General features: G+C 41.0%; 1 protein-coding gene across 1 annotated transcript in view; it reads right to left on the bottom strand.

Moving 5' to 3' along the window:
* The window catches only part of GUCY2C (guanylate cyclase 2C), a 46117-nt gene extending 27511 nt beyond the window's left edge, over positions 1-18606 (bottom strand). Inside the window, exons 1-10 of the mRNA XM_033007097.2 lie at positions 18396-18606; positions 17354-17466; positions 15986-16053; positions 12591-12806; positions 10380-10501; positions 9412-9508; positions 6580-6694; positions 5233-5368; positions 2928-3013; positions 2383-2494 (exon numbers count right to left, since the gene is read on the bottom strand). Of these exons, the coding sequence (XP_032862988.1) occupies positions 2383-2494; positions 2928-3013; positions 5233-5368; positions 6580-6694; positions 9412-9508; positions 10380-10501; positions 12591-12806; positions 15986-16053; positions 17354-17466; positions 18396-18606 (1276 nt within the window). The remainder of the gene's footprint in view (positions 1-2382; positions 2495-2927; positions 3014-5232; positions 5369-6579; positions 6695-9411; positions 9509-10379; positions 10502-12590; positions 12807-15985; positions 16054-17353; positions 17467-18395) is intronic.
* Between the last annotated feature and the right edge of the window lie 3288 nt (positions 18607-21894).

Genomic DNA, 21894 nt, shown 5'->3' with positions numbered 1-21894 from the left:
TTTGATTTTTCTTGTTCTGTGCATCATGTCTCTCCATTTCTTTCTGTGCGTTCATCCAAGCATCAGTCTCAGGACCTCCTAGTAATTTAGTATTAGTTTGATGCTCTCCATTGAAAACTGTCAGTACTACTGTTTCCCTCTGACAAGAAAAGGACATGAAGTCACCACTATAAAATGAAAGATGAGAATATGCAAAGCCATTTCGTACGAAGTCTCTAAAATTTAACGTTTGTGCATCGTGGCTTGCGATTTAACAATCATCAGGTTGTAGTTTCCCATGGAAAGGCTCTGGAACCACAATTTCCCGTTCCTGAGGCTCTGCTACCACCTTCTGGCTCTTAGAATTATAACACGCAAGGGGAGAGGACATCACAAATTAACTGTTCTCAGGTCCTCTGGAACAAGAAACGTTTGTGTATTGAAGGCTGACCTTATCAATGTTTAAAGCGAGAGTTAAAACTTTCTGAATAAGGGAAAAATGTGGATAAAGCCCCTTTTTTAATGGGATGACGGGAAGAAGGAAGGGAGCAGAAGTGTGTCAGCTGTTCTCAATTACAGTTTAGGAAGGAGCAGGGCTCTGGTTGCTGTGTCTATTCACCTCCCTAGAGGAAAAAATGTATTTCTGGTTGGAAAGTTTTGACTGGTTTTGGCAAGGCATGGTGATTACTTAAACTTTGGCCTTAAAAAGTCACCCTTTGGGGGAATATCTTTATTTAGAATCACACTGAAGGAAGGTTTATTTTAAAAAAAATGTGAAAAGAAAATAATCAAGTGCCTGTGGGAGGCGGTTTTACTTTGGTTTAGTATAGCTTGGCTACAGTCAGGCCTTCGTCAAGCACTGAATGTTAAGATACTGGTTTGTAAACATTGGCTTTCTACAATTCCCATTTTTCTTTTGCCCTCATGCAGCAGCCTCAACCAAGGACATACTCAAGGGAATGTTTTAAAAGATACAGAGATCCACTGACAACGCAGCACGTTGTGGGGCCCAAGGGATAGGTAAGAATGGGACTGGGGCAACACCAAGAAGGCTGAGGCCAGGCAGCACATGGCTCGGGGAGCTGGTGCAGGGAGACCCTGTGGCTGACACGTGCAGCATTGCTTTGTCTGCACAAGCAGGGCTCGTGGTGATGCCAAGGGAGACCAGAGATTTGACCAGAGCTGAAAAATGAAACTTTTCACTGCTCTTTCTGCTCTTCTCAGAGCTGCCTAACTGGAGTCTCGTCAGCGCTGCTGCCTGCTCCTGGCAGCTCCCATGGGTCCCTGGCAACGAACCACTACTCCTGCTTCTCTGAGGAGGGGTAAGCCATAATTTGAAGCCATTTGATTTTTTTTATTGAGGAATAAAAACGTTTGAATCCATGTACCACCTTACTGTGAATGGCCCCTTAGTTAGCAGGAGGTGTTTGTTTCTCCAGTTACTGCTTTGCCTATTCCCTAATGGAGGTGAGCAGTACAGCAAACTAATGGAGGCCTTTAGCAGAGTCCTTTAACAGCAGCACCTTTGAACACTCACTGATGGGAATGACTCAGGTGAACACTAACCCACTGTGCACTAACCCTTGCAACCACTGCCACTGCAATAATTTTTATCCTGCATATCATACCCTGAAGCATATGGCTTTCCATTGCCAATCACCATATGGCAGCAGACTAAATGGGGAAACAATTCTAATCTGATCAGACTGACAAGGCTATACTCTGATATGCTAAAGAACAAAGAAGTTCATCCGTTCTATTCAGGAGTCACCAAAAACTCAAAAGAAAAGGAGGTGGTGTTTTATGGGAGTTCAGATTTAAAGTTTGAGTATAGACAGAGCAATAACCTAGTTTCCCATTGTCTTTCTGCAAAGAGCCAGCTCTTCTAAGAGACTGCTCCAGAGAAGCTGGACCCTGAATCTGCACAGTGCTGTGTCCTCTCCCCAGATCCCTACAACAAGGATAAAGGGGCAAGCAGAAGCCACCATACTCCATCAGTGATACAGAAACACAGAGTCAAATAACTCAATGTAACCTTAACTCTGCTGCCCTTACTGAACAATCTTTCAAGCAATTCATACCACCACCATCTTCTAGTGAAGGTTATATGTTCGGAGGGTGACCTCTTCCATAACATGTCATGGTATTCCCCACAATCACTGGTACAGTATGGAGCCTACAAGAGACTTAGGAGTGCCTAAACAGAAATTAAGGTTTAGAACTGGGCTGGATGCAGAGAACATGGTGGGCGGGGGCAAGGGAAGGAAAGATACTGTTCTGCCCCCAGCTCCTGGAGTTACTGGCTGGGGACAGTGTGAAGATAACATGCTGGATTGCACATCAGGCGGATCTTATGACTGTGACTTGTCTTCAAAGAAGAGGTAGGTTTAATGGGTGTCTCACCAGTGCCTGGAATATCACTGGGCAGCTTGTGGTTCTTCCAGACAAAATCCGGACCGGCAGTTGCCATGCGTGTCTCATTCTTCTGAGTGTTGAAATACAGAAGAGTACTGAACTGTGGGTGTAGGAGGGAAGAAATGCAGTCAGCAGCTGTGCTCTCCATCTTTTGTCTCTTGCTTCAAACCACCCTTAATAAATGTATTGCCCAAACTCAAACTAATTCTTGCTTTTTCTGCTACAGTGGTGCATTCCTCAACTTAGCCATATGTTTGGTTGCCATACTCTTCCTCATCCCTCCCCTCTCTCTGAAAAGAAATGTATCAGTCCCACAACATACCACCTGCACTTCACTTACTGAATCACCAGATTACATCAGTCCTGTCAGTCTCCCACATGCCTCTCATGACCCCCTCCCAGCATGCAGAGCATGCCTTGGCATGCCACCACTTCTGCTGTAGTTATTTTCATCATTCTTATGCAATAGTACAGTGTATTTTGTTTTTCATTTCATATATAAGGTTGAAAAGTTCCTCCCTGGACATACATACATGAGTTGCAGTCTGTGACGTGTACAACAGGGTCAGATTTGTATCAATGTCTCCAAAGTCATCTAGAGTCACAGGACCCAGTATACCTGCAAACACAGGGAATTAGTCAGAGAGCTTGCATTGTCAGAAACACAAATATGTAGCAGGAAGGATGGGATACATAAAAGGATTTCTGATGCTCTGGTTATTTTTCTTCTTCATGTACATGCTAGAATACTTACCAGCTTAGTGTGGCACTACTTCTCCCTTAATAGCATGCTACATTTTCTCTACAAAATCAGTAAGAGGTGTTGAACTGACTGCACTGAAGAGGATAGTCTCCCTCTAGCTATAGAAAAATATATTTGTCAGGTTTCTTCAGCATACCATGAATGTCAGAGTAACCTCCCTTAAAGGGACCATTTTAGAAGTGAGAAGGGAAATAGCAAGTTTCCACCTACAGTTTGAATCTATCAGCAGGAAAGGAAATACAGGGATACTTTCATTCCCCTTCCTGAGAGCTACCTGCTTGGCTATAATAATATTATTTTAACGAGGTTCTTTTTCCCTTTAACCTTCTACCTCTGTATGTCAGCAAATGTGCAGATTGAGAAATCACCTATGTAGCACATTCCAAGGATTTTAAGGTAGAACTTCCTAAATCCCTCAGTGTGTCTTGACTTTGCTCTCATGCAGTCAGTCATTTCAATAAAAGCACAAGCTTAACCCACCACTCCTGAAAGTCTCACATTCATTGTTTCCCTTCTTTTTCAGGAGAGTCTTTTTGGTCAGCTTCAGATTGCTCTATGGCTGCTGTTGATCATAACTTATTTTATTTCTCCTAAAGTTCAAAATTATCATTATTTGAGTTCAGAAATTACCTTCTCCCTTTTCAAAAACTGATGCTAAGTTTTTCATGGTTCATGCTCTTAATATCAAAATAATTATGGTATGAACTCCCTACTCTACTAGCTTCTAGCACAAGAAAGAATTAAGGTGGTTCAACACCTTTCACTTTTAGGATTATTTTTTTTAAACTAAACCTATAGCTAATGTGGAGCATTACAGTGTAAGATTTATTTCGGATATGTAAAAAAGTTTGTGCAATTTACCTGTCAAATTTAGAGTGATACTGAACAGATGAGTTTACTGATATTCAAAAAAGGTTGCTGTCTTCAGGAAGTAGTAAACTATATTGTGCTAGGTTTGGGATACCATGGTTAAAGCAAAGATAAGCTCAAAACCTACTAGACCATATTAGGAAAAACTGGGAAAGTTCTATATATGTGTTTGCTGAAAGCAGATGGGACATACACCCAAAGCTTTGAGTTGTCATTTTGGTACACATCTCTGGTGTGAAATGACAGCTGGGACTTTGCTCCCAGAGAGGTAATATTGTCACTTCCTTGTGTTAGTTTTGCCTCTGTCTTTCCCTAATGATTGAATTCTGTGATTTTGAGCCCGTGGCCTACAAAAGCCCACTGGTGCTAGACAATCTGTGAGAGGAACAAGAAAGTTGACTAAGAAGAGCCAACCAATTGCCAGCTGGCTTACACTCCCACTGTGGATACCCAGGCCTACGATTGCTTTGTAAACTGGGAAAAGTTTGAAACAACTTCATTAAAGCTTAGCTAAGTGGACTTCAGAGTAATTTCAAACATCAATCATATTTCACACATACTGGCCTCAAGTCAAGACTAGACTTTTGGGGGAAAGCTTAGAAATGCCATTGTCACGAATTAACAGCCTGAATGCCAGGTTGCCTCTGCAGGAAGCATGGACTCTGAAACCCACCTATATGCTTCACTCTTTCAGGTCCTTTCTCATTCTCCAAATAGTCTCCCTATAGAGAGTTCAGCTCTTTGTCAAAAGAAGGACACCAGCTCCAGCTCCTCATCCCTGTCCTCCATCTCTGCTGGCTGGGAAGCTCTGTCTCTTCTCCTCCCCCAACCCCTCCTTAGGCAGCAATATTTGTTAAATGTGCTTTGTACTTCAAAGCAGAAGGAAAGACAACAGCCGAGAAAGACCTCTGGTCCTCAGACGCTCTCTTGCTAATTGCAATATTTCAAATGATCATCACTTTCATTTTCTACCTCTTCTGTGTTGCATGTATAAGGTGATTGTGCACAACTGCTATGTAGCACTTCTGCTAATACTGAAGATACCATCCTTGGGAAAAATTATAGAAAAAGAAAAGGATCATGAATAAAACTCATTGAAGGGCTTGGACTTGTTTAGTGTAGAAGTGACTTATTCTAAGAGTGGTTCAAAGCAAATTTCTTTTCCCTCATCAGTGAACCCTGCACAGGACTGTTCATTTTTTTACCTTCAAAAGTGGTATTTCTGAATTCATTGATGAAACTGAGAGGTGACACTGGGCTCTGGGAGAAGATAAATTTCTTCAGAATATGTCCAAACAGCAAGACTGCATTAAAATAGCCAACAACAAAATCATCTTCCATCTATAACAAGAGAAAAAGAAAAATGGCAGTTTGAGAGTTCAAGTTTCTGCCTTAAAGCTACAATATCTTTGGTGGTCTCATTTGGCAAAAACTCCATCATGGAAGTCCAAAATCTGCTGAACACTGAGTGAGTAGCTGGGCAATGCCATATCAGCATTCTTGCTTGGAAAAGTAAAGGTAACAAAATATATTTCTGGTGTAAGAAGACAGGGAGGTGGTAAAAACTTGTAAGAGGACAGTATAAAGCTCTGGCATGCTAATCCTGGTGCAAAGGGTTCAAGAGATGACCCTACATTGTAAGTTCTAGGCAGGTCTGCTCAGTGGGACCCAATGCCCCGGCTTTTCATTAGACTTTCTGTGCAGATAATCCAGTGTGAAGCCAGCAAGTCTGGGCTTCCAGATGGCCACAGCTCAGGGGCAAGGAGCTGTGCCAGAATTTCCAGCAGCCTGCCATGGAGCTGGCACCCAGAAAGTGTTGAGCTCAGGCTGGAGAGTCTGGAAGCCCCGTAAATCCAGCCAGAAGCTTTGGTCTGCCTGCTGAAGAGCTGGAGCTCAAAGCCACAAATCCTGGGAGGAAATCTACATGAAGAGTCTGGTGCCTGGGCAGACAGCAGGAGTATCAGTTTTGCTAAACAGATACAGGGTTTGCATAGTTTCTGCTTTTCAGGAAATTAAAAAAAAATACATATTTCCCACAGGAAAAAAAAAATACTGTTTTTGGAGTTTAACTGGGAAGCCTTTGGACAGAAACAGCAATGGTTGCCACAACTTATCCATATCTGCACATAAAAATCAGTCAACAACTATTAGTTCTGAACTTTCCATGCTCACATCACAATTTCACCTAAAAATATTCCTTCAGTGATGCCTTGCAGCTACATATAAGATTGTCAGTCACTCAGAAGTGGAGTCAGAAGGCCACGTGCCTCTAAGTCTCACTCATACCCCATGAACATTACACTTGCAGACCAGAGTAAAAGCCTGAGTTGAACTTCACAAAGCAGGAATATGAGACCCTGTGTGTTTGCCTTAAAATATTATATTTTTACATCATTACAGCAGGACAAAATGTCATCCTGCATTAATGTAAGAAAATAACAGCATAGAAGCATGATGGGGGATGATTACAGCTGCATTTTTGGTTTTCATTTCCTACTGCATGAACATGAATGAACTGAATGCAATAATCAGATATAAAATAGTGTGGTTACCAGGACGGCATCCTCAGTTGTTACGGTATTCAAGCTGTAATTAGCTGGTGGCAGAGTCAGGACAAGTACATTCTGCATGTAATGGGCCGAGTTGTTGTTCCTGAAGTACATATTACTGCAAAGCAAAGCACAAGAACCCCATGAACAATCAGCAACAGGGGCAGTGGTAGCCATGACAGAATCACTCTCCTCTCCCCAGCAGCACTATTATTTAGCAGGTTAAAACAGTAGTTCTAAAAATAAAATTTCATCATAGACAAAATTCTTCATGTTCTTCATTCCCCGATGCCATCTTCTATGCTTAATTACATTAAAAGGTAATATCAAAGAGATTCGGCAATCTGAAACTCAAAGGTTGCTGTGAATTATTGTTATTATTGAAACTGCTTTTTGTCCCGTTTATTTCCTAGTCTTTCAAGAAAGAGTTTATATTTATTAAAACTGAGTTTCTTGTTGGAATCCACAGTACCACAATCTGTATTTTCTTCATGTTATTGTGCATGTTTCTGACTTCTTCTGCACTCTTTTGCATGTTCCTCTAATTTTGATATTTTCTGCTAGAATTGATCACAGCTGGATTTTCACTAAAAGCATTTAACAGGAGGGCATGAAACAGAGGCATGCAGAGAGCAGCTTATTGTTTTGTTTAATTCAGTGAGCTTGGAAAATCAGAGGAAACAATGTGAACTTGAAAACTATGCTAAAACAAGCCGAAAAGGTTGTAGCATTCAGGTATCTTTGGTTTCATCACCCTGACAGGCCATCTGGAATGCTTCACAGACTGGCAATCACTGGATTCACATATTACAGAGGAATTTAGAAATAGATATTAGTGTCAAGTGGCAGCACCTGTCACTGCTATTATAGATCAATAAAATACACTGTTTGATCATTCTCTCTTTATTCATGTTTGATTATCCTTTTATTTTTTCAGTCAGTACTGTATTAAGAACATTTGGAGACCACAGGCTCCACTCCACTGCTATCAGATGGGATTCTGACACCAGAGCCTTGTCCCTGCCTTTCCCTGTACCTTTTGACTTCTACATTGCACTTTTCATCCTGAGGAATTTCACAGTAGTTTTCGTTCAGGCTTGGACTGAACTAGTGGGGTGAAAAGGAAACTTCATTAGACTCCACCAGACTGGATAATCCTGCAGCATCCCACTTGCCCTGAGGGAGTCTTAAACTGTGTTTGTGTTGTGGCTGCCAGAGGGCTTAGAGCTGAAGAAAATTTAAATCCATCGCATTGTCTGAGGGACTGTGACCTCTGGAGAAGGTTTGGACCTTGCCTACTGTCTTCTCTTAGATCTGAATTTTGGATATAATATACGTGTCTGTATTTTGTTTCTGTTTTAAGAAGGATGTAACTTGAGATATTCAGGAAAACCAGCAGTATGTATCAAATTTAAAGAGGGCAGCGTATAAAATGGGCTGAGGTAGCTGGGTATATCAGAAGTATGCATATGACAGCAGAGAAGTACCTAATCACCCTCACCTATTGTAAGGCAACAATTACACATGCAAGACCAGTAAGTAAAAGCACTCACCTACTTAGTCCCCATTGTGCATTTGCAAAAAAAAACAGGAATTGTTGTCAGTTGCCTCAGGAAAAGAAACTGGGGATTCCTAGTTCCCAGATAAAGTGATGGAAAGTCTAAAGCTCTTAGAGGCACTTCTGAAAAATATATATGGTGAACTTGAAAGTGTACAGGACAGAGAAGATCCTCTCAGAACTTGAACCACAAGCTCCAGTTTGGACCCAAAGGTTAAATGACTTAAATCATTAATCCAAAGTGCCTCAGCCCTGCCCTGTCAAGGTCAGCTTTAGACACGAGGGCTGGGAAGTCCCACAGGCCCTTGAAGTTCACGGATTCTTCTGCTACACCAACAATGAAATAAGTAAGTTTGAGGCATAGGAATGTACATTTGTCTTGTGACCATCTATACTATTAAGCTGCCAGCACAGTACCAAGCATGGTTTTGGTCTAGGCTAACTAGCTTTCTCCCAGACTGTGACTTGCTATGGTGACCAGAGCCATACCCAAAAAGCAGTGTGGGCATTTCCACTTAGCCATACAGATGTGAGCTGTGGTGTGTCACTTAGGCTTAGGGCCAGAGATCAGCTCTTGGTCCCCATATACAGACAAAGCGTTTGAGGCTACCACTGATAAGCCAGTTTATATCAGTCCTCATCTATAAAGATTTTGTAATTATTAATATAAAGATGAAATTGAACAACATAAAACTTAGGTTGTATACAAAGAAACATCTCTGAAAAGTTAAATTTATGTAGTTGTAAAGGTGTTAAAGAGATGGTTATAAAGTGGAAGGGTTATAAAGTGGAAGGGTTATCAAGTGGAAGAGACAGTTGTACCACTCAAATAATTTAAAAATTGAATAAATGGAGCCTAAAAAAATATACTGTAAGCCACATTTACATAATTGTCTGGTTGGGCAGAGTGTATGAAAAATGTACAATATCTCATATGAACAGTTCATGACCATTTTGACTTTGGACTCCATGGTTGTCTCATGGTTTCCTGCCCTGAGGTGTCCACAGGATGGCATTAACACTACCTGCTCTGTCACTGCCTTAAAAAAATATTATGTGAACTAAAGGGAATGTTATAGGGCATTTTGTAGATGATGTGCCACAAATTAAACACTAGCCAGCTTAGATAAACAGCAAGACATGAGGAAAGACAGCAGTGGAAAACATTTTGTGAGAGAGCATTTCTTCAACAACACTGTTCCACTCAGATTATTTCCATTATCTCTGATCTTCAGCAAACTGCAGAGAAAAGAGGAAAACCAAAGGTGATACTTTACTTGAAGAGATCTATCAGGATGATAACAATGTCCTTATCCATTTCGCCCTTCCCTAGGTCTGTGCTGACGTCAGCTGGAGAGCCACACATGATGATCACTACAGATGGGGCAAAAATGGAAACAGATTCATGAAAGGTTCAGGCAAGAAAAGGACATTTGCCTGCTCCCCCGAGGTTGAGTAGCAGGCAGTAGAGCATTCCCAGGCTAAGGCACCTTACCTGCACTGTGCTGGGACCCTGGGCACAGAGCTACAGCCTCTCTATCCTAAGACTGGGATATTTGAGGGAAAGTGGTAAAAGGTGCCTCAACGCCCACACCATTTTCTGTCTGACTGCACCAGAGCACTGCCATTACCTCGCTCAAATAAGCATGAGCAGTTCTAATGCAATACAGGCTACTGAATATGAACATTTCTAAGTTAAATGGCATTCAAGTAATAGTTTCATTGGCTTACTTATTACTCTCTCACTCACTTGGCCTGCTGATGCCTGGTGCTTAGTCTTAGGAGAAGATGAGGTATTTGCTCATCCTTTTTTCTAGTTTAGAGAGATCACTTCCAGAAGAAGTGACCCTTGATGACACCAATGAGGCCTACATATGTACCAGGGCTGCAAACACAGGGATGGTAGAGAGCTAAGCATTCTTGTAGTATCTAAGGCCCTTCTTAGGACGAGTTGTGATTCCTGGATTTCTGAATTTTTCACAAAATGGAGCTTGTGCCTAGATGGGATAATTCACCCCAAAAGCTCTCTGGAACCAGGATGATCCCCCATATTTTATGGGGATGGAGAGAGGAATCTAGGAACTTTGTGCCATTTTATGTTTGCATCCATGCGAAATGGTGTATCTGCGTTTCTCCACTATTTCTGTGGATAGACTATCCCTAAAATGTAACTAATGGGTAGGTCTGATTTCCTGGGAAAAGCAACTTACCTGCAGGGGAGAGTGCACCCGCAGCCCCTCCTTACCATTGCTTTTCCGGTTTGGATCTTTCACAGTATTTTTAAGCTGATCTGGAGTCCTTAAAATCTCCTTGAACTTCAGTTTTTCAGAGAAATGTGTGATTCCAGCTTCTAGTGCATTTATGTACCTGACACAAGGGAGCACAGATATTGTCAGAAAATTGCTAACAACTCCTCACATTCTCCTAAGTAAGCCAAAATGCAAGATAGGCCGTTTACAGCACACAAGAGTGTTTGTAAGGTGGTATGAAACATTTTTTTCTGCAGTAATAGAAGAGAGAAAATCAATACAGGTCATGAAAGACTTAGAAGTGTTTGGAAAGTCACCCAGATGTATTTGAGCCTGGTTGTACAACAGATGGGTTTGGAGAATACAGTGGTGTAATAAGAGATTAACAATTAAAAAAAGAAATCAGGGATATGGGGAAATTACAGTAAGTGAGACTAACCCAGAGACAGAGCCAGGAAGCTCTAAGGTATCAGTGTTAATCTTAGAAGACATGTGTGAAGGTTCAAAGGAGTAAATGAGAGCTGCAGAAAGAACTGATATAAAAAATACATATGTATCCTGACTGTGAGAGAAGCAAACAAAGGAAAGTAGCAGCAAAAAAAAAAAAAAAAAAAAAACACCACACAACAACAACAACAACAACAAAAAAAACAAACAAACAAACAAAAAAAAAAACTTATACCAAGTCAGTTAAAACTTGAAGGGGAAAAATGAGAATAGCAAAAAAAAAAAAAAGACTGAGTAAAAGCCAGCCAAAAGATTAAATAAAAACAGCCAACTCCTAAATCCTAGTCTTGCCTCAACTTGTTGTGTCCGAGAAGAGACATTCTGTCTGAAAGTTAATGCAGAGGGAAAACCAAAAGAAATCTCTTTCTTTTCAAATTGCTTAACTTTTGATCTAGCAACACTGAGATCCCTTTGCTATAAACTACTAAATATCTTTTGCTTCCCATTTCTTTACAGGAACAGAACCATTAACCATTAATTTACAGGAACATATGCATGGTTGAGACATAACCTAATTGAAGGGGTTTAGCTAAAGTGTGTGTAGTGCATTGGCAATTGTAGCTGCAAATATAAAGAAATAGGGATTGTTGTAAGAGATAAGCAGAATGCATTGATGTTTCAAACCATCAAAGAGAGGTAATTATAGCAATTACATCATGTGATCAAGTTGCTATCTATACTAAAAAAAGAAAGAGGAAACAATAAAAGTCACTAAATATCTACAAAACAGTAAACTGGAGATCAGTTTTTGGGCCCCCTAATTCAGAAAAAAAAAAAAATTCTGTGTACAAAATATTCTTAAGTCATGCTTATATCACTCTGAAGTCAATACAGTCATAAATTTTGCTTAAAATTTTGCAAGTTCCTCAGGTTATGAATTGGAAAGCTATATAACAGTTATTTCCATTAATTATTGGCTGCCTTTGAGCTACATTTATAAAATTAGTAGGAGAACTTACTTTTCTTTTTTAATTAATGAGCATTTTCTGTCCCAAAATTGGGAAAAAAAAAATTCAAAGGAGCATAGAATCACTCACATGAGCTGAAAATTAAATAAGAGTCAATAATAGAATAGTAATGATAAATATCAGTATATTAAAGAGCTTATTTGACTAAAAACAGCCTTTCATTTTAGGCAAGCAGAAAGCAAAGCATTCTTGAGAATCAAGCACAAGATAATGTTTCAGGTCACAAAGTGAAAACTGCCTCCTTTACTCCAAATTGGTGAGAGCATAGCTTAAACTCTGCCATCACTGGGGGTCATTTTGTTCAAAGAAAGGTACAGTTTGAACTTTGGAAATGTTCTGGAGTAACAATAGTGCCCACAGACCGAAGCCATTGATGTGGAGAAACATTACAAGAGTGCAAATAAAAACTCTGACATAAAAAGGCATATTTGGAGATCCCAATGGAGGAGCCTCTCATGTCACACTATTTACATCAAGGATGCAATATTTCCATCAGAGACAACATGTGGGCTGCTCTCCACAGGAAAAGCCAAGGCTCAAGAATACTTAAGACTGAATGAAACATTCAGATTTGCAGTACAGCTAAAGAGTATAATTAATCTTCTCTCATTCCTTAGTAGCTGTAAGGCACTTCCCAAAATGTAGGACTCAAAGGACAGCTTGTAAGAACCATGTCTGAGGATAAAGATGGAGTTTATCAACAGCTGGATCAGAGGTGGATCCAGATCTTACCAGAGACATGCCTCGGAGTTTTCATTCCTCTTGTAAATGTAGGCAGATTCCCAGGTTGTGGTTTTGAATGGCAGCTGAGATTCTTTCCAAAAATGATAGAAGAAGTCATTCACTTTCCTGGCTGGGGTCAGAAGGCGGGTTAGGTTTACTTTGTAATCACAGGACAGTCCAAAACTCCCTACAGAGATCAGAGGCAGGCTCAGCGTTGTTTCAACTCTGAAGGGAGAGACAAGAGGACAACTCTGAATGGATTGCTGTATAACCAAGGCAGCTACCACGTGATTTCCATCCTCAGCTCCCTCTCCTCTTCCGCCTTGCATTAGTTTAACAGCAATTTGAACCTGAAACAAAAGGCTTCTCAAGAACAGAAGCAGATTTCAAGTCAGTATTAGCACTGAAAAGACCTGTTGAACTGGTCCAGGAAGCTTCTCTCACTGCCCCCGATTACCCCTTGACCTTTTGGCTATCATGCCTCATTTCAGCCCAGGAGCTGTGACAGGAGTACAAAGGCTCAAGAACCCATCTGATTCGGCTCCCTGGCTGCCATTACCATGGGATGGATTTGATCTATTTATTGGGGCAGTGCTGGAGGGTGATAGCTTTTTGCCATCATAAAAGTTTTACTCTTGCAACTCAAAGGAAAAGTCTTCTAGTTTCACTACGGCGTATTTTAGGACTTGTACAACAACAGCGATCAGGGAATAAAACTAAGGCAACCCTCTGCTGGCAGGGAATTTGTAAAACAAACATTTTTTTTTTCTACACAGAAAATAAGATTTTAAAAATAAAAATATTTTCCTAGATGCTGCAATCTTATCAGACTAGACTCAAAATACTTTGGTTCTTGTATGGTAAGCAGTTTTTTTATGACAGGGAGTTTTGCCTTTTGCAAAAAAAGATGGCCATTAGAGTTGTTGGCATTGTTGTGACAGAACTTTATTTTTCAGGTAAAGCCCACTTACCAAATTACTGGGTTTATATTTGTTGCAACAGAAGCAGACACAGATGATGTAATAAGTAATGCCAGGGAGAGTATTTCACTAATGAAACAGACATTTTTCTTACTGACATTAGAATAGAATAGAATAGAATAGAATAGAATAGAATAGAATAGAATAGAATAGAATAGAATAGAATAGAATAGAATAGAATAGAATAGAATAGAATAGAATAGAATAGAATAGAATAGAATAGGAGTAGAATAGCCTATTTCAGTTGGAAGGGACCTACAGCGATCATCTAGTCCAACTGCCTGACCAATTTTGGGCTGACCAAAAGCTAGAGCATATTATTAAGGGCATTGGCCAAATGCCTCTGAAACACTGACAGGCTTGGGGCATTGCCCACCTCTCTAGGAAGACTGTTCCAGTGTTTGGCTGCCCTCTCAGTACAGAAATGCTTCCTAATGTCCAGACTCATCCTCCCCCTTGTGCAGCTTTGCACCATTCCCATGCGTCCTATCACTGGATCCCAAAGAGAAAATCTCAGCACCTCCCTCTCCATGTCCCCTCCTCAGGAAGCTGTAGAGAGCAATGAGCTCACCCCTCAGCCTCCTTTTCTTCAAACTAGACAAACCCAAAGTCCTTAGCTGCTCCTCGTAGGACACTCCATCCAGCCCTCTCACCAGCTTTGTTGCCCTCCTCTGGACACATTCAAGGACCTTCACATCCTTCCCAAATTGTGGGGCCCAGAACTGCACTCAAGGTGAGGCCACGCCAACACTGAATACAGTGGGATAATCACCCCTTTTTCCCAGCTGGTTATGCTGTGCTTGATGCACCTCGGGATGCTGTTTGCCCGCTGGGCTGCCAGGGCTCGCTGCTGGCTCGTGTTGAGCCTGCTGTCAGCCAGCCCCCCCAGATCCCTTTCTGCAGGGCCGCTCTCCAGCCACTCCTCTCCCAATTTACACTTGTGCCCAGTGCTACTCCATCCTAGGTGCAGGATCCAGCATTTGAACTTGTTAAATTTCATCCCATTAATAATTGCCCAATGGTTTCCTGAATTAGAGATGGTGAAGAAGTTGGAGGTAGACAGTTGGGCTAATCCTAAACCATGCTTGCTACTGCCACTGTTCTGTCACCACATCGCAGCAGCCACTGTACTTATAGAGCTCTTTCAGTTAACACTCCATGTCACTTAGTGTCCATCTGACAAGCCCAAGACGAAACCCAGAGAGCAGTAGCTGAGCGCAGGCCACAGCCGGGCTCGCTCCTGCCCTGCTGCCCATGGAGCGCCCTACCCACACTTAAAGTGCTGTAAAATAAGGCATTTGGTTCTGATTTGCAAAGCTGTTGCACCATGGGCAAAAGCCAGCTGCCTGTTAGTGTTCATTGCTTCGCATAAACTTCCGCTATTCATACTTTTTACAAGTTTAACTGTGTCAGAGTCCGAGGAAAAGACTTTGGCATCATTCTGGGGAGCTCCATATCCAGCAGATAAAAAAGCAAACAAAGTTAGGAGGCGTAATTAATAAAATGGGGTATATTGCATAACATTTTACTACAGTCCTATACGTATGTAGGACTTATTCTTTTGATTCTTCCATAAATTAATCCCATGTGTTCACATTGTATTAACTTCTGGTCATGTCACCCAAAGAAATGCTAAAAGCAGATAAAGTTTGAGGTAAAGTGTCTCAATCTTCCCAGTATCTCTCAGTGAAACCAATAGTCTACCGAAGTTTAAAAAGGGAAGTGGCTCACATGGGTAACAATATGGAATTGTACGTCATGACTGATGGGGGTTTATAAACTGATTTGTGCTAGAAGTCTGCAGATTCAGCTTACACTTTTCCTAATACCTGAGAATGAGCATATTAAGGTATAATATAATATAGAATAGAATTATACATATTCATGTATAATATGATACCAGAGAGATTCATTCTTCAGGAATGCTTCCTTAGTCAGAAGAGTTAGGATGAAACTGGCTGTTCCCTATCTAAACATTCTTTTACTGAAGATGGTTGGGGATTTTGGATCTTCTCTTGACACATGTTAACTCAGGCCCCTCTCAATGATGGAACACCCAGACAGACAGTTGCTGCAGTACTACAATGCCTGCATGTCTCAAGCTATTATCTCTTTTCTGCCGCAGTTGGTGAAGAGTTAAGTCTTTTGAGTCCTTAATCAATCAATCAACCAACTTACTGTCAGCAGTTAGAAAAGTTCCTCTGCTAGCAATGGGATTTCACCAACAAGCTCTGGAAGGGGATTTTCTTCTCCCTACCAAACATGGTGGCTTTGCATGAGTCTTACCGCCTTGACTGTAGGCCTAGAGGTGCCCAATGTATCCTAAACCCCAATGTCTCTGCTGGCTTGTTGTACACAAGACAACTTTGTTCAGCAGTTGATATCTTTAACATCACAATACTAGGGGGAAGAGGTGGTACTTACGAGACCATTTGGTAGGTGGCATAAGTGCAAGCAGGTCCTATGACAACACAGCCAAGTGCTCCAGTATCCTGCAGGGAATCAGAAAGGGTCAGTAGTGGAGACAGGTCAGAGGACTGGCAGAGAGAGGAGAATGGAAGAATGAAAAAATCTTTAGGATTTGAGGAGTCACAAAATTTACCCAGCAAAAGCAAGAACAGGGTAGCAAAGGAGATAGGGAAAGGTTAAAACAAACGTAGAGTGAAGGAGAGAGGAATCACAGAAAGCTAAGAAAAGGCAGAGGACAGAATAATGCCTGTATGACCTTTGTTAAGAGACAGACAGCAAGTTAGGATTAAAATGTTGCAATTGTTAAAATTGCACATATGAAATTACACAGCCCAGAAATTCTTGCATTTGCAGAAGACAGAGGGATGAAATTAAAAAATACTATGTATCAGAAAAACGATGTTATGTACATATGAAGCTTGTTTGAAAAAAAATCTTCATGACCACCAAATGAAGCCTGACCAGTGGCTTTGTGTGACATGAGGGACTTCTTAACAAAGACTATAGCATGTGCTCATACATTGGTAGATTTGAGAATTCACACTGGATTGACAAAGCTTGAGGTGACAGTTATTAGATGTTTGAAAATTTTCCAAAACATGGCTTCTTGTAAGACACCAATTCTAACTGAATCTTTTCCTCATATTAGTTTATCCACATAGTTTCTCCCACGTGATTTCTGTGATTTCCAGTGAGAAGTGAGAACTTCATCTTTGCCCTCTGGGCACAGTTCCATTCACATTTCTTTGGTATCAGTGCCACCTTAATAATCTCTCTGCCTGCATGTTCCCATCCTTTCACAGCTCTCTCCTTTGTGTATTTGTGTAAACTGATAATGAACCAGATCAGGGTCTGATTCAGTTGGAAATTTTTTGCTCTGCTTGGGCTGTTTGAGTGTCTGGATTCGGTGGTTTTTTGGTTGTGGGATTTGGTGGTTTGTTTGTTTGTTTGGTTTTTTTAATCGATTGCTTTGGCTTTGTGGACACACAGAGAGATGTGCAGATATAAAAAAGAGGACAACTAAGCATAGGAAAAGGAGCCTGAAGCGGAAGGCTGCTTTATCCAGCACTGCCACCAAATGTCTAATGACAGCCTTCAGGAAGCATTCATAGAACCTCTCTCCAATATTTGACTGCTTGTCTTCACAAAACCTACAGGAACATCTTCTCTTTGAAAACTTCATTTCCCTGTCAAATTTGTTTGAAACTGAACAACAGGATCAGAAGTTAGTAAGGAAAGACAGAGAGACACATGCCAGACACGTGCAGAAAGAAAAAATTCTTGTCTTCTTAGGAAATCAACTTAAAGAAGCCCGCTACTCACATAAATTTCCTTGATGAGCTCCACACCTTCACAGGTGCTGGTACGACAGCCTTGTGAGACATAAAGTGATGAGGTAAAGCTGTGGAAGGTGGCATCAACTGTAACATTTTCTCCTGTAACACAAACACAAAAATAAACAACATCATGGGTTGCAGATAACCACTAATACACTGTATCTCTTCTTCTGACACAGGTCTGAGCAGTCTTATGCTAGGATGTCTCCCACCAAAAAGCTGCTAGAAAGTCCACCTACCACCTAACTCCCACTACTTAGGAGGAGACTAAAATTTGCTCCAGTGTGGACTGTTGATTTCTGCTGAGTGTTAGTAATTTCGGTACAAAGTACTTTTAGTGTTGGCCATTATTAAAGACGTTTTTTAAGGCTCTCTAGGAAGTAACTGAGAGACCACTTTCCAGTAAAATTGGTCAAAATCTCTTCAACTAGAGGCCAGAAAGGGAACAGGTATCATTTCTTTGGAACCTCTTTTTCCCATGATATTCTAGACAGTGACAGTAGATTGGTGATATTGAAAGGACAGGTAAGATATCAAAATAAATAAAAGCATCATCTGCGGTGAGTCTAAATGAGGGAAAAACATGGACTACGGATTCTTCACACTTCAAGTCATAATGTGGTGAATAGATGGGGTCAAGAGGAAAATTATTTTCAGAAAGTAGAAGTTGATCCAGCCAGGAGAGGAAGCAAGGTAACACCAGTTATTGCACTAGATGGATCACTAGTCTTGTCTGATCTAGTTCAGCAATACTCATGTTCTCAATTCCAGACGAACATCTCCAGAAAATCACGCAGGAAGAGTCTGCCCAAACACCATGAAAGCAAATATGGTTCTGCCCATCTGTAGAGCACTTCTGTTTCCACAAGGGAGGTCATTATTTCTGTAAGATCTACATAAGGTGAACACACAGGCAAGGAGCCTGTCTGAGGAGCAGTTTGTTGAAGGTCAGATGAGTAGAAAGCTGTGACACAAAATCTGACAAGAAACCACAGCAGGAGAGGTATAACCAACACCTATTGCCTTACCTGTCATCTGGAATTCATTCTGAACCCTTTCCAAGGCTTTCTTCACAGCTAATTTCAAACTATCAGTAGTTGATGGCAAGTCCGAGTAATTCATGAGCATCACGTTGATCACATAACTGTTGTTGTTACACTCATTTGAATCAACTTGCTGCAGCAACTGGATCGAGAAAAACAAAGGCCAAAGGGCCAGACCCAACATCAGTTTCTTCATTATTGTTCAGTTTAGACCCATTGTGTGTGCTCTCTCTTTTCTTTTTCTCTTCTATCCCTCTTTCTTTCAGATACTCTACATTGGGTTTGTTCTTGGATAGGCTGAAAGAGACCTCCACCACGACGTAGATTGAAAGATAGGCTGTATGATCCTTCTCTCAGGCACTTCCCTATCCCCCTCCCTGCCTTCACCTCTGCCCGCCCCTCCGGTGTACAAGGTGGCACTTCTGTTTGTGAAAAACTAGCAACAGCAAAACTCAGGAAAGGAGAGAGGCTAAAGGTCGCTGTGAATGTTTGCTCACGGAAAAGCTGAGGCTATAAAACTGAAACATTACCTGAAACCTTGCCTGATAAGGGCACTAATTCTTCATCACAGGGATGAGCTGAGAGAAGGAAGGGGAGGGGACAAATGGACTGTAAAAACAGCTCTTTAAAATGGAAATAAAATACAAGGTCCGTTAAAGCCTAGAGGAAAACAGATGGTTACTTCATGTTTGCATTGCCTTACATCTCTGGTTACATTGCCACACCATCTCTGCTGGCTGGGCTCATAAATCAAGGGTATATTTTCTTCTGTGATAAGTTACCAATTTCATTCCTTTAGATTTTACCCTTGAAGCAAATTTTGTGCTGGCAAAAATGTCTGACTTGCAGTCCTCCAGACCAAAGCCTTCATTTCTACTTACTGAGTAGACTCAGCACAAAGCTTGTCCACTTGTACTCTCCCAGCATTGCACATCAAAGTGCCCCAGGTCTGCCCCAGACACATTGCTCCCAGACAGCACAGGTCTCATTGCCCATTCCTACCTTGACAGATGGCTCCTTAAATGGGGGCCCAACATATTCATACTTTATGTGATGCAACCTCTTCCATCAGTTAAGGATTAAGAAAGCTGAAGGCCACATCTCAGACCTGTGGGACCAAAGATAAATTATAAATGGTATCACTAAAAGGCACACACTAGAGGACACCTCAGTATTGTTCCCAGGTAGGGCTCTTGGACTTTCCTCAGTATTTTTCCTGAGAACAATCTTAGGGAAGATAGGTAGAATGAAGGGAAGACAAAAAACCCACAAGCCTTCTGGGTAAGCCTAGTCACAAAGGAGAACTACAAGATAAAAGAAATAAACAGGCAAATTTATATAAAGTACTGATTGTGATTAGTCTGAATTTGGGGTGTTTGTGCACACCTATAGCAGCTTCTGCATTTCTACTGAAACCTGGACCGAGGCCATCAGATAATAAATCTGTTTACTTTTATTACCTTCCTGAAATAATTTTAAAACAACAATCAACAACAGTGTAAGTAACAGTGCTTTTGGTATAAAAAAGAACTGCAATTCCATGGTTTCTTTCAAAGCCTGTGTTTAAAAGGTATTGAATACACTTCAAATATATTTGCACAGTCTTTTTACATGGTCCTGTTTTAATACCAAATTATTATTGCTTGAATCATTCTTATACCCAACAACAGAGGAGACCATGAACCAGCATTTAAAAGTAGACCTTGAACAGCTCATCATATCTAATCTAGCATTTGTAATTAGTAATACAGTAATTCTAAATTAGCAGTCTGTCGTGTAAACATCTGGACTAGTATAGCTGGCTAAAGCCACAGACTGAGAATGGAATATAATATAGGTTTTCATGCTGAGATCATCTGCTCTTCACTGCCATGTTTTATAGGTATTTACAAAGTCCTTGAAACTTATCCCATATAAGTCAATAAGAGGTTTGTCATTAACTCCAGCAGAGTAAGATTTGCATTTTTATACTCTTCTCAGCCTATCTGAGAGAAACAGCTGGGGTGAATTATGCAAGTAGAACTGATCATTTTACATTGCTGGTCACACAGGGACTATGTAATGGCACTGAGGTCTCCCTGGTTTTGTATCTATTTGTGTATTTATTTTGTTTTCCTAGCATCTTAAAAAATGTCATTTAAAAACAAAAGGTAAAATCAGCTATAGGCTTAGCACAGAGATTCATTTTTACTCTCTCCCTTGCACCCTGCCTTCATGGTGCCACAGGGGGTCCCCAGACAGAGCATGCTATAAATGAGTTGTTGACCTCTCAACTTTTTAACTGCCTGGTGTATGTAGCGTCAAGTCCCACAGTGGGAGCACAGCTTGAGCACTGGGTGATGTGGAGCAGGAGGGAGTGTGGCAGGAGGCTGCGTCTGGGGTGAAGCAAGCACTCCCCAGAACCAGCTGAACACCACACTTTCCCTCATACCTTGGGGCTTTGCACTTCAGACACAGTTGCCTGGCAGACTGATCAGTAACATCTGCTTCATGATGTAAGAAAGACAAAGAAAAGCTGTGGCACTGTGCTGTAAACATGAGAGTTACTGATACTATAGGAGATTGTGAGGGTGGAGAGGAAAAAAAAGTAAACCAATGAGTCATATGTGTAAAGCACAAAATTTGATGGGCCTGCCACAAGCAAAAGCAAAAACTTCTGTATATTTGTGGGGTTTTCTGCCTGTGCCTAAGAGATCTTTATTCCCCAGGGAATAGAAAAGATGAGACACCAATGCCAGTCCATTCATAGTGTCTTGGCTGCAGAATAAAGATAAACTCCCAAGGATCCCAGCCAACTTCACCTACTTCTTTCATAATGTCTGATCTAGCAGTCTATAAAACCAAGAAGTTACCAATAACAAAAACCAGCCAGATACCCCCCAAAAAATCTTCTGTATCTCTCCAGGGCACTGCCCCCGCTATCTCAGTAACTTTTCCCCAACCACGAGCCAGCTCTCACACTTCAAAGATTAGTCAGGGAGGGACACAGTTCAGAAACCTAGAAATCAAATTATCTGTCAGAGGAAATGAAAAAAAAAGCTTTTTGACTCCTACAGGTGACTTCAGCTTTAATTAGAAATACTGTCTTACAACAGAACTACAAGTAATGGGAGCATCCTGAAGACAATGCAGATAACTCTGTCTTCCCCTGAAAGAATTCGATGACATGGAGAAGCAGAGCAAGAGACTCAAACATCAGGAATATCCTGCATGAGGTAATAATATCTCGTGACACCCCCCAGATAAGCCACAAAATTTATCCCAAAAATGTCTTTAAAGCACATCTTCTAGAACTACTTATCCTCTCTTAAAAGAGTTGAGATTTAATCACCTTCTAAGGAATAAGGTACTAAGAAACTGTATCTGATGTCCTCAGTGCATTTTTTCTGAGCTGTGGCTTCTAGGCATCCACTACTGTTGTCATCTTGTCAGAAAGTTAAAAAAGATTCCCAACATTAAATATTTTCACAACATGAACGTGTCT

This window comes from Tyto alba, unplaced genomic scaffold (genome assembly GCF_018691265.1).
Source record: "Tyto alba isolate M040663 unplaced genomic scaffold, T.alba_DEE_v4.0 Super-Scaffold_2, whole genome shotgun sequence".
In the NCBI taxonomy this organism is placed as follows: domain Eukaryota; kingdom Metazoa; phylum Chordata; class Aves; order Strigiformes; family Tytonidae; genus Tyto; species Tyto alba.
The sequence above is the reverse complement of the archived record's forward strand: the minus strand, read 5'-3'. Positions and strand labels throughout refer to the sequence as shown.